Source organism: Oryza sativa, chromosome 9, assembly GCF_034140825.1.
Source record: "Oryza sativa Japonica Group chromosome 9, ASM3414082v1".
NCBI classification, from domain to species: domain Eukaryota; kingdom Viridiplantae; phylum Streptophyta; class Magnoliopsida; order Poales; family Poaceae; genus Oryza; species Oryza sativa.
The window spans coordinates 17,975,670-17,988,685 of NC_089043.1; the positions used below are offsets into that span (position 1 = coordinate 17,975,670).

General features: G+C 47.1%; 1 protein-coding gene and 1 long non-coding RNA gene across 2 annotated transcripts; both read left to right on the top strand.

Annotated features, from left to right (window-relative positions):
• Window positions 1–364: 364 nt before the first annotated feature.
• On the top strand, window positions 365–7,957 carry LOC136351710 (uncharacterized). The gene is made up of 3 exons (XM_066303977.1): window positions 365–421; window positions 6,182–7,177; window positions 7,712–7,957. Exons 1-3 carry the CDS (start codon window positions 365–367, stop codon window positions 7,814–7,816), a joined length of 1,158 nt encoding a protein of 385 aa, XP_066160074.1. The 3' UTR covers window positions 7,817–7,957.
• Window positions 7,958–9,850: 1,893 nt separating this feature from the next.
• On the top strand, window positions 9,851–12,796 carry LOC112936455 (uncharacterized). Its single transcript, XR_003238658.2, has 5 exons — window positions 9,851–9,998; window positions 11,830–11,912; window positions 11,991–12,036; window positions 12,356–12,448; window positions 12,663–12,796. It is a non-coding gene; the product is annotated as an uncharacterized lncRNA (long non-coding RNA).
• Window positions 12,797–13,016: the final 220 nt, after the last annotated feature.

Genomic DNA, 13,016 nt, shown 5'->3' on the forward strand with positions numbered 1-13,016 from the left:
CGACAACCGCACAATGGGTACGGGGCGACACCAAAAGGACGAGGACGAGGGCGACGAGGGAGAGATCCTTACCACCACGCGACGAGGCGTGGGAACGACGACGAGGCGTGGGAACGACGACGACGAACGAGCGCGGCGGAGACGGCTCGGGGACGACGGAGGCGAACGGCGAGGGAACGACTTTGGCGGCGATCCTTGGACAAAGGCGAGACGCGGCCGGCGCAGGGCTTGACGACGCGGAGGCGAGGACGAAGACGACGACGGGGCTGCAGCGGCACACTTGACGGACGCGGACGATGGACGAGAACGACTTGACGGAGGGACGAACGCCACGACGACCGGGAACGACGAGAGGACGACAACGATGACGACCGGGGCCGGCGAGGAGATGACGATGGTAGCCGGCGGCAGCTGCACAGAGGTGAGGCCGGCGTGGGACACGCCGTAGCGATGCCCACGACGGTGGCGGCACAACGAGACGAGGAGCCGGCGAGGAGGAGCGGCCGACCGAAGGGACGTCGGCGATGACGAGGATGGAGAGGAGGCGATGCCGAGGACGACGTCACCGGCTCGCCGCTGCGATGCCGGAGGAGACGGCGACGTCGGCCGGCGCACGGGCACGGCGGAAGGGGTTGCCGAAGGAACTCCGGCGAGGAGGAGGGCGAGACCGGCGCGGGCGACGGCGTTCCGGCAAAACCGAGGGTAGGCCGGGGTGGAGGGCAACGCGGCGACGTCGAGGGAGGATGGCGACGACGACGGCTGCCGCACCGACGAGGGACAGTAGCCGGCTGGAGGGAGTACAGTGGCACCAATGCCACTGGTTGCCGGCGGGGGCACCGTTCCGGCGAGTTTCCGGCGAGGAGACGGTGAGACCGGTGAAGGGGACGGTGTTGCAGAGCCGAGGGAGGCGACGGCACGGCCAGACGGCGCGCGGGCGAGGCGGGAGAGGCAGCTGGAGGAAGGCCGGCGCCGGAGGGAGAGAAGGAGAAGGCGGGTTGAGGTGGTGAGGCCACGGGGGGGCTCGGGAGGAGGCTAAAACGGTAGAACGCAAAGAGGGGGTTCCATTTTATAGGATGGGGGAGGGAGCCGGGCATGGGAGAGGGCGGAACGGCGACGAGAAACACGGCCGGCGGCCATGGTTGGTGGCCGAGAAAGTCGCGGCCGTTCCCGACGATTGGGGGCGCCATTCAAGGGGAAAACGGGGGAAATCAAAGAGGATGGAAAGGGGATTAAAAGCCCCCACTTAATTTGGAAATAAGGGAATTGATTCGCGCGGATTTGAGGGAGGAAGAAACTAGGGTTTTTCGGGAGAGAGAGAGAGGAGCTGGGCGGGAGGAGGACGACGACCGGGCGCGTGGGCCCCACGCGGTCGCGCGGTCAGCGCGCGCACGTGCGTGGCACGGGAGGGGAGGCGCGGCTCGGCTTGGGCCGGGCGACCGGCCCAGGAGGAGAGGAGGGAGGGGAGGCCCGGGAGAGAGAGGGGAGGGGAGGGAGTGGGCCGGGAGGAGAGGAGGCCCAAGAGGAGGAGGGAGAGAAGGAGAGGGAAAGAAAGAGAGGGAGGAAGGGAGGACTTTGGCCGCGGGCCGAGAGAGAGAGAGGACTTTGGGCCAGACTTGGCCCAAAGGAGGAAGGAGGATTTATTTTTAGTTTTTCTTTTTAGTAAACTCCGATAAATGTTTTTGTTGCTTAATAATTATTTCCGGTGCTCTGAAAATTCAAGTAAAATTTGAGGGCTCATTTTAGACCAAGGAGAATTTAACAAAAATTCTCCGGGCCACATTCGAATTTTTCTTGTACGTATTTTAGTGTTTGCCAATTTCTTTTTGAATTTTAATTAATTCTATTATTCCTTTTAGAAAATGATTTTTATTTTGGGATGAATTTATCAGGACGTGACAAAGACCGTGGCTCTATTTTAGGCTTACTACCGACTAAGCCCGAAATGAGGAAACGAATTCAATACTTAGTCATTAATTAAACATTACATCCCAAATTACAGAATTGCTAAAGTTTTATCGATAGAAAATCCAACCTCAAATCTTGCAAATTTTGTTATGGATCACCAGATGTGCTCCACGATTCATGCTCTTCTTCTCCAATTCCGGCGACCACCTCTTCTTCTCCGGCACCGGTGAACCCAAACTCTGGTAGAGGGCCGACGAATTAGGGTCCCGGGGTGGGGTGGTGGTGGGAGGGGGGGAGGGGAAGAGGGGGGAATTCACCGGCTTTAGAGGGATGGACGTGGGAGGCGGCAGCCTGGCGGTAGGCGGCGGATCGGATGGGCGGCGAGGTGGCGGTGGCGCCGCCGAAGCCGTAGGGTCGAAAGCTGGCCGTGGGCCGGTGTAGGAGGCGGGGGCAAAGCGGAAGATGTGTTAGTAGGAGGCGGCCGGTGGTGGCGCCCCGCCGCTGGAGACGTCTCCAGACGGCCACCATCGGCTCGAGGGAAGAAGAGGACAGGGAGGGGGAGGGGGAGGGGAGGGGGCCGGCCGGGGGGACCTCGCCGGCGCCGTTGACTCCCTTCGGCTAGCCGACGAGGCTGGCTGCGGCGCGTTGGGGCGGTTGCGGTGGCGAGATGGGCGCGCGAGGGGAGCGGTGGCGGCGGAATGCACGAGGGGGAGAGGAACGGGAGGAAAAAGTTAGGGTTAAGGCTGTGCACGAATCTCAAAGCATATCCAACGGTCCGAAATTTGAATGATTGGTGGTGGGATTTTCAGTCAACAGATATATAGACAACCCCTAAAAATTATATGTAATAAATAAAGGGATGTTTCCTAATGCATGCATACCATTTTCCTCAGTAGCTCCATCGTCTCTGGGACCCCTTCAATGAGCTTATCTCCTTACCAAATTCCAAATGATCCCTAAGACAAATTCACAGAGGCAACTAATAAATACACGGCCAGTGCGAAGCAGGGATGAAAATCTCAAGCAAAAAGAACCAAACAAATTGGAGAAAGATGAAGAATCAGATACCATCGCATGCAGTGGAAGAGGAAGACGTCGACGGAATCGACGAGGGATCGAGCAGCGAGGAGGACGCAGGGAGGATTCAGAAGCCCATTGGCCATGGCTAGTGGTGGATTACCTATAGATTATATGCAAAGACTATCAGTTGCAACTAATATATACTCTAAAAATACACAGAAGTAGTGATGCTACTGGATACCTTGCACTCAAACGCATCAGAGGAGATTTCAGTGCAGAAGATAATTTGTCAGATTTTACTCACTGACTTGATTTCAGTATATCTTGCAGTAGTTCCATTCCACTTTTTCCACCATCATGTTCACTGGAGCGAAAGTAGCAGCGCAGATGATTATAAATCACAAAGCAGACCTTTACTCCTCTATTGACAGATCAAAATTTCACATGAACATGTAATGGAGTTAACTACAAAAGAAAAAGAGACAGCATGTCCAGAACTAAGAGACTGGTTTTTTTAGAAAACCAAAGTCTATATATGAAGGAAAATGAAAACAAAGGCCAAGATAAAAAAAAACAAAAATACATTTTTTAGTATAAGTGCAGAGAATATGAAAAAACTTGAAAAATTACGTGAAGTACAATTTGCTATTTTATTATGAAAGGAACATACCAGCTTAATTAGCAAGAAGCCATTGCATGAAACCAGGGATTGGACATTGATGCATATTTTGCATATGTAACTCATTTGTGACTAATAGTCTAAACCTGCTTTGCACCTTCATATATATTCCAGATTCTAAAATGAAAATTACACTGAAAGAAATTGTGGTGAATAAATTGGATAATATAATGAAGTGCAATTTGTGTAGCTTCGCTTAGTTTATAATATGCCTTTTTTTCTGTTGCTGGAGTGTCGTTGTTTATTATATTACAGGAAGTTGGAGATTTTCAGAAGATGGACATCATGGATTTTGCATATTTTGATTGTAAAAGTATAAATGCAGTCACCCCTAACATTTATCAATCCTGAATCCCTTACTCTACCTGTGACTATGATGTAGGAAGATTTTATTTCGTCATAATTTTTCATTCCAATATTGCTCATCCTCTAAGTTTGATATATTCATTGTCTCTGGCAATGTTTCGTATAAATATACCTTATGGACAGCGATAGTTATCTCTTAATAAGCAACTTCTAATGAAGGAACAATCTTCTAATGTCTTGCCACCAGCACAACAAATGTCTGGATAAGCAACTTCTAATGTCTTGCTACCAGCACAACAAATTAGTTTTATTTTCTTCTATGTGGTTGGTCACAGTTTCCATCAATTTCAAAATAAGTTATATGCAGGTGGCACGCCCCAACATCTAGTCTTTCTTATACTTCAACACCTTGGAAGATGAATTTGATAACAAAAAAAAAAAGGCGAGTACCAATTTAAGTAGATGTTTAATCCATTTTCAGTTCGATCCAATCCATCGTACCATTTTATGGCTCCCAACATTTCTGCCGGTTACTATTTGTGCAGTGCAATTGTAGAGAATTCTATTGGGTCTTCTTGTATGATGACGATTCATGATTGAATCCGTGTATAACCATGACCACTCACTACAGATGCAAAATCGTCAAATGCCATCGATCTGCAACTATTGTGACATTTTGTATCATGGGCTTTGTATCCCTACTCAAATCTCTGATCTTGTTCCTCTATTTCAGGAGCTGTATCATGGAGTACTATCATATCATAGAGCATCATGGTTGTTGAGGATTTTCCCTATGAGGCTATGATGATGGAAGATGTTGTCATCAGCACTGAGGATGGGCCTCAACTCATGCTGTGTTTAGTTCCTAAAATTGGAAAGAAGTTTAGAGAAAGTTAGTAGTTTGGAAAACAAGTTGGGAGTTTATGTGTGTAGAAAAGTTTTGGATGTGATGTGATGTGATGGAAAGTTGGAAGTTCATGGGAAGTTTGGTGTGAATGCCTCAATGCAGATTTTGGGGGCTCAACAGCCTGCTGGACGCCTGGACCACCCATTCCATCGGCAAAAGGCAAATATTCCTCACATGAAAAGCCTGCTGAGAGAAGAGAGAAGGTCTGGACTACCCCTCCTATTGGCAAAAAGCAAAGACCTGTTTATCTCTCTTTTTATGCGTGCCTTGCACTGTGTAAGGCCTGATTTTTGGGGCCAGATCTCAATTTCCAGCCACACAAAACATGCGTGTAATATCCGATGGAAGTTGGCATGCCAAGAATACAATGCGGGTGATGGCCATTTTCAGAAGGCAAAGCATAGCCGGCCTAGCTAATTCATGTGTCAACTTATTTTCTTGTTTAAATGCTCGATTGAAACCTCCTGGAATCCGCCCCAAACCAAAACACATTCATCATAAATTGCAGCAGCAGAATTAGGCCCGGTTTAGTTACCCAAAATTCTTTTCCAAAAACATCACATCGAATCTTTAGATACATGCATGGAGTATTAAATATAGATGAAAAAACCTAATTGCACAGTTTCGATGGAAACCGCGAGACGAATCTTTTGAGCCTAATTAGTCCATGATTAGCCATAAGTGCTACAGTAACCCACATGTGCTAATGTCACGTCCTGATAAATTCATCCCAAAATTAAAAATCATTCTCTAAAAGGAATAATAGAATTAATTAAAATTCGAAAAGAAATTGGCAAACACTAAAATACGTACCAGAAAAATTCGAATGTGGTCCGGAGAATTTTTGTTAAATTCTCCTTGGTCTAAAAGGAGCCCTCAAATTTTACTTAAATTCTCAGAGCACCGAAAATATTTATTAAACAACAACAACAATTAACAAAGTTTACTAAAAAGAAAAACTAAAAAAAATAATAAATCCCCCTCCTCCCTTTGGGCCCCAAAGCCTCCCTCCCTTCCTCTCAGCCCGGCCGAAAGTCTGTTTTACGTCCCCCGCGCTACAGTGCTCCTTCTTCCAGCTCAGGCAGAGCCCGAGCTCTCCAGCCGTGCCGCGCACAGTGCCGCCGCCTCCTCCTTCCAAATCTCGCCTCCCCGTTGCTCCTTTTTCCAAATTAGTTGCGGGAATGGAATCCTCTCAATCTCCTCTTCCTTTTCCCCAAGAAATCCTCAAAAGTTTATATGGAAATTCTTTCCAATTTCGCGGATCAAATCCTTTCCTTTTTCCGGCGAAGATAAACTTTCCCGAGTTTTTCCGGTCGATGTGGGCTCGATCCCGGCCTCCCATGGCTATATAAAGGACCCCCTAGTCGTCCTCTACCCATCCCCCTCAAGTCCCGTCCGCCGCCGTCGCCGGAAACGCTCTCCCCGCGCTCACCTCTCTCTCCCGTGCCGCCGGCCGTCTTCAGCCGCCCCTGCCGCCGCGTCAGCACGCCGGCCGGCCGTGCCGTCGCCTCCTCCAGCGTCACAGCCGCCTCCTCTTCGCCGGCCTGCCCTCTGTTTCCCGCGAAGACCTCCGGAAGTGCATCCCCGCCGGCAACAGTGGCGTTGCCGCCACTGTTCCGCCTCCGGCCGCCTCTGCCGCGTCCCCTGTGCGCCGGCCGACGTCGCCACCACCTCTCCCGGCACCGGAACGCCATCCTCTTCCCCGGCCAAGCCACGGCGTCGCCCGTATTTCGTCGGAACGCCGTCGCCCGCGCCGCCTCTCCCTCGGTCTCGTCGGCACCCACTCCGGCAGCCCCTTCCGCCGTGCCAGTGCGCCGGCCGACGTCGCCATCTCCACCTCCGGCATCGCAGCGGCAAGGTCGTCCTCGTCATCGCTTCCCCTCCATCCAAGCCCCTCCGCGGTCCATCGTCGTCGTCTCCGTTCGTTCTCGTCGTCGACGTCCCGTCGGTCGCCCGGCTCGTCGTCTCGCGGCGCCGCCTCCGTCGTCGTCATCGCAGCGGCGTGTTCCGCGCCGTCCTCGTCTCCGTGCAGCCACTGTCGGCTGCCCTCGTCGCCTCCTCGCCGGCCCCGGTCATCGTCGTCGTCGTCGTCCTCTCGTTGTCCTCATCGTCGTGGCGTTCGTCCCTCCGTCAAGCCGTTCGCGTTCGTCGTCCGCGTTCCGTCAAGTGAGCCGTTGCAGCCCCGTCATCGTCTTCGTCCTCGGCTCCGCGTCGTCAAGCCTTGTGCCGGCCGCGTCTCGCCTTCGTCCAAGAATCGCCGCCGAAGTCGTCCCCTCGCCGTTCGTCTCCGTCGTTCCCGGCCGTCTCCGCCGCGCCCGTTCGTCGTTGTCGTTCCCACGCCTCGTCGCGTGGTGGTAAGGGTCCGTCCTCTCGCCGCCCCCGTCCTCGTCCTTTCGGTGTCGCCCGTGCCCGTTGTGCGGTTGTCGACCCCGGTACCCGTGTACCGGTGCCGGTAGTCGTTCGCTTGTGCGTGTGGTGACCGTGTTAGTGTGCCCGCCCGGTAGCCGCGTGGTTTCCACGAGTGCAGCCCGCGTGGTGTCTAGTGGAGTCCGCTTGTCGACCACTCGCCTCGGTTGACACACGGGGTCCGCTTCCGTCGACCCGTGGACCGTCTCTGTGTACTCGGTCTACCGCGGTCCTTTAGGTTGACATGTGGGGTCCGCATGTCAACAGCGCAGCCTTCCTGTCTTTTCCAGGCTAGCGCTTCCACATGTTTTATAGTTGCAAAGCTTAATTATAATAATCCGCAAATCTCCATATAACAGCATTAAACTTCGGATGATCATATCTTGGTCATACGAACTCTGAATCGACCCGTTCAAGTCTCCTAATGTTTGTTATAACCTAAAGAACCCTGTGCTTTCTTTTTATGTATTGTTACTGCTTCTTTATAGGCTTGTAGCTTTGCTTGTGTGCTTCGCGTAGCTTCTGTCGTTCCGGAGGTTCCCGAAGCGTGGTTCGCGGTCGTCGCCGAAGGTTCAGCAGGCCGTTCTCTCTGAGCAAGACAAGTCACATCATCCTTGAGCATATTGAATCCCAGTTTATAAAATTATTTTGATTTAAATTAATGCATTATCGCTTTATTTAAATTCCCGCGTTATCACTGTTTTATTTAGCCATGCCTATTTACCTTTGTTATGACCTTATTATTATTGCTATTGTTATTATTACCTTGTTCACCCTAGATTAAACAAAACCCCAACTAGTGGGTACTCTATTCATGGTTCCACTAGTAAGAATTTAGGTAGATGCTTCGCTGATTAATTAGGCAACATTAGGTGGTTTTATAACTCTAGACTTTGGGAATATTCATATCACTTGGACATTATGGAATGGTTGGATTATTGTGGAATTGGACGCACACCTCCCCCTCTATTCAAAACCCTCAAAATGGTTTTAGGCTGGGCTCGGGGTGCATGGTTTTATTAGTAGCACCTCGGCCACATAAGGACCGGTCTTCGGGCCTCTGTTGCAAAGCACTACCGTACTTCCACATGTCTAGTGGGTAAGGCTTAGTTTGTGGCTCAGTCTGGTTATAAACAAAAGTACACGGATGGAGATGGATGAAGTCGGGGGTCGATGGACATCTCTAGGACAAATGAAGGCTACACGAGCTGCGGCCCGGTAGTCGAGATGTCGTGGCACAGGGCTGGTGTCCTGCTGCTAGGGGCTCAGTCCTGCCTACCTGTCCCGGAGGTTCCGGCCGTAGGTGGGGTTGGGTCGGTACTCTTGTCTATGGCTAGGATGGGTTGGGAACTATGTCACGTCTTTTGTCCGTATGCCGTGGTGGTATGTGGCACGTGGTTACACGTGAGGAAGATGTATCTTGTGGGTAAAGATGTACACCTCTGATCAGAGTATAATCTATTCGAATAGCCGCGCCCTCGGTTATGGGCAAGCCTAGCAATGTACCCAAGTTAGTGTTTTAAATTCTTAAAACCTGCTTAACAACTAAAATGTGGAATGGTTGGCCTGGGTTGGCTTGGGACGAGCTGGGACCCAGGGTCGGGTTGCCAGTTCGGTCTGAATCATCGTAGGCCTTGGGTTAAGGCAGGTTCGTGTGGGTCCACGGCCTTGAGTAATAATATTGTATAGCGCTAGGATCGTGTTTACAAAATAGCTTTGGGCAACTAAGTGACTTTTAAATGCTGTTTACTGCAAAACTTAACCCCTATTATTATCCCCTTGTACTCCCTCGCATTAATCATGCATCTCCCTGTGTGACTTGCTGAGTACTGTGGTTGTACTCATTCTTGCTCAATCTTTCCCCCTTCAGTAAGAGAAGCTTTGGAGAAGATGTCTTAGGTGGAGTCCTGGCTTATACCCCAGTTGAGCGCCTGTGAAGATGGAGCCGTAGGCCCGCTAGTCCGCTGCTGTTTATTTTTGATTGTCAGGCCTGAAGAGCCTTTGTAATAATGTAAATATTATCGATATAATAAAGATGTGCCTTTTGTATCATGTTTGTTTGGTGTACCCCGGCTTTTCCTAGGACGGGGATTAATACACTAGCGTTCGGCAAAAGACAATTTTCTCGGTCGTGACAGCTAATGACGGATTAATTAGGCTCAAAAGATTCGTCTCGCGGTTTCCAGGCGAGCTATGAAATTAGTTTTTTCATTCGTGTCCGAAAACCCCTTCCTACATCTGGTCAAATATCTGATGTGACACCAAAAAATTTTCTTTTTCACGAACTAAACAAGACCTTAGCTGTAAAACCACCATTAATTGCCCATGATCTCGACAACCTCCACGCAGTCAGACTGAACAATCAAGCGGTTGCCAGCTAACATCAACCCTTCCTTAATTTAGAGCAGAAGCTTCAGCCGAGAGAGAGAGAGCTCTTACCATGTCTTGTGCATCGATCGAGCCAGCTGAGAGGATCATGATCACAGTATAGTTGGCCATATCTCACCTGTTGAGTCCGTCGAGTCGAGAGCTAGCTAGCTAGGGAGAGACATGGCGCACCAGAGAGACAAGAGCAGCGAGCTAGGAGGAGGCCATGGCCGGCGGCGAGCTCCGACGCGAGCCGTGGACGTCGGCCGCCTGCTCGTCAACAACGTACCCGCGCGCGCATGGCAGCGAGCTCCGACGCGAGACGAAGGACGACGTCCCGCTCTCTCGTCAAGCCGCGCACGGCGATCGCGAGGGCAGTTGGTTGGAACTCGCTCCCCGGATCAGCAGGTACACTTCTCTCTCTCGATCTCTCGCTTCCACCTGCATATGCATATGCATTGGAAAAAATATTGTTGAATACCCAATTTATTTCTTTTTATCGGCCGTATATATATGCATATGTACTAATACCGGCCGTATGTATACCTAAGCAATATTATATTTGGAGTATGCATATATCTATATACTCCTTCCGTTTCTAAATGTTTGACACCGTTGACTTTTTACCATATGTTTGACTATTCGTCTTATTAAAAAAAATTTATGAAATATGTAAAAGTGTATGTATATATAAAAGTATATTTAACAATAAATCAAATGATAGGAAAAGAATTAATAATTGCTTTTTTTAATAAGACGAATGGTCAAACATGTTTAAAAAAGTCAACAACGTTAAATATTTAGAAACGGAGGGAGTATATACCTAATGAGTATGAAGACGTACATATATAAATTTTTATCGGCCGGCCGTATGAGCACATATTAGTGAAACTGCGAGTATGCATGCATAGGTTCATACTATTATATGGGCGTATGTACTAGAGTATGTTCTCTTAGCGTATGTACTAGAGTATGTTCTCTAAGCAAAATAAATAAATAAAATGACCTACTCCCTCCGTCCGAAAATATAAGCATTTTTAAACTTTGATATGGTCTTTGAGATGTTATTTTGACCAACAATATCTATAAAAATAAAATGTTTTAAATAAAAAGAGTTGCATACTATGATAATTTGTTTAATAATAAATCTAGTAACATTAATTTTACATGATTGATCTTTTTTATTTTTTTATTAATAGTCAAAGTTAAAAAATGTTTGACTTGTCACTGTGCTAAAAATGCTTATATTTTGGGACTAATGGAGTAATAAGTATGTGTATATCAATAAAATATGAGTATATATACATACATTTATTTGAACGACGCATTTGGAAATATATATACATACTTTTTTTACAAGAGTCTGCATAAATTCTTTCTAAGATGAGAGTATATGTACATACTTTAGAAGGGAGTATGTGTGTATATATATTATTGGCGGAAAAATAGGTATATATACTTTTTTCTAGAAGAGTTTTCATGTACATATATAATTTTTAGAATGGAGTACTTGTACATATGGCCTGTTTAGATCCTCTAAAATGGCAAAAGTTTTACCATTTTGGACCACTTTTTTGGCAAAATGGATGTAAACACTAGTAGCAAAAAATAGACAAGCATTTGTCATTTGAGAGTCCATAGTAGCAAATTTGGCAAAAAAAAAAAAGTCAGGCCTCGTGCCTGAGAGATTGGTAGAGTGCATGAGAGAGGCAGCAGTAACTAATAAGATGCAATTAATGGAAAAATGAGAAAATTTTATCATGTAAATAAACACCAACTTGTAAAATTCCAATGCCAAATCTTTTGCCACCGAAACTTTTGCCAAAAAATTTTGCCGCAGCAAATTGATCTAAACAGGCCCATATTTTCTAGAATGGAGTATTTGTACATTTTAGAATGGAGTATCTGTGTATATATTATTATACTGAGTCTATGCGTATATATATACTTACTTTTTCGAATGGAGTATCTGCATAAATATTATTATACTGAGTCTATGAGTATATTATATACATGTGTAGTAAGAGCATGCATGCATATATATGAGTTAATGGCGGATCTTCAATAGTGTACGTATTATACAAAACATGAGTAAATTTAAAAAGTAGTTGTATTTCTTGATTTTTTTTTTCTTGTGTGCTTGTAATTATGTCACATGATTTTTTTTTTCTTGTATGCCTGTCTGATGGCTGGTAATTAACTAACCCCAGCTTGGTATTGCTTGCTCAAATATGTACAGGACATTTGGCCAATGTCCACGAGGGAGCCGGCATGTTTTATCAACCCAAGTTCAAGCTAAGTACATTTTTTGTGATATGGATGGTATGTTTTCTTATTCAATTTATCTTTCCACTGAGATGTGTTAGGATCTTATTCAATCTCTTTGCAAACAATCATAAGGGTGGCCAGGTCAAGAGGGGTACAAACAATCATCGTGACAGGAAAGGTAAGAGCAAGTTCAATAGTATAGCCAACTACTAGCTCCAATTCATATATAGCCAATATAATAGTTCATTCATACAATAGTTACATACTACACTATTAATACCTAGTCCCACCTGTCATAGACACACTGCGTCTTGAAGTCCGTGCTACAGCTGGCTACAAATCTGTAGCCCGCTGCTCTTCTCTCTCCTGATTTATCTTCTTAAAATATGTTTGCAGCTGGCTTATAACCTACTATTGTACCTGCTCTAATGCTAATTAGAGAGAAGTTTGTTTCCTGTCTCAATGTTAACTAATTTCCATGTTATTTTTGGAAACAGTCCCGCCCTGTAGTTATTGAAGTTCTTGGCAAGGTTAATTTATCTGGCACAGGTGGTAATGTTTCAGAATCGTCTCCAGGAGTATTTCTTCAGGTTAGCTGGGTGCAATAGCTTGGCCCTTTTCTATGCTAGAAGGGTTTGTAAGTTTTTTTTTTATTCCTCCATATGCTAGCAGGGGTTGTTAGTTTAAGGCGAGGGGGGCCAAAAGTTATATCAAAAGAATTTGGATATGAAGTGTGCAGAGATTAACATGTTTTTAAACTCTTGTCTGCCATTGTAATTAAGGTTGGTGCTCTTGGCATTTCAGGCGCTTCTATACTCTCTTGGAGCACAGAGTTGCCCTGGTGGTCTTCAGCCAGGATGACTGCTACACAACGCTTGATGATAATCCTCTGGCGGACTTTTTCCTTGTGGACCACGAACCAAAGGTGCGGCGGCACGTACGTGGTTCGGCGGCACGTACGTCACTTACGAATGATTTTCCTTTTTTTTATTACAAATAAAACAATTTCGTGCATTACAACGAAACCCAATACATATAAAAATTAGGCTATGTTTCAAAAAAAAAAGACTTCATATCCTCGTTAGAGGACAAAAGAAACTCTGCACCGTGCGCATAGTTAAAGCCTAAGAGCATCTCTAAGAGAGGGCCAAACAGGTT

Coding starts and splice junctions, on each gene's coding strand:
- LOC136351710 (XM_066303977.1), top strand. CDS start 365: ATGACGACCGGGGCCGGCGAGGAGATGACGATGGTAGCCGGCGGCAGC. Junction 422..6,181: donor CCGGCGGCAGCTGCACAGAG/GTGAGGCCGGCG, acceptor AGGACCCCCTAG/TCGTCCTCTACCCATCCCCC. Junction 7,178..7,711: donor CTCGTCGCGTGGTGGTAAGG/GTCCGTCCTCTC, acceptor GCTTCTTTATAG/GCTTGTAGCTTTGCTTGTGT.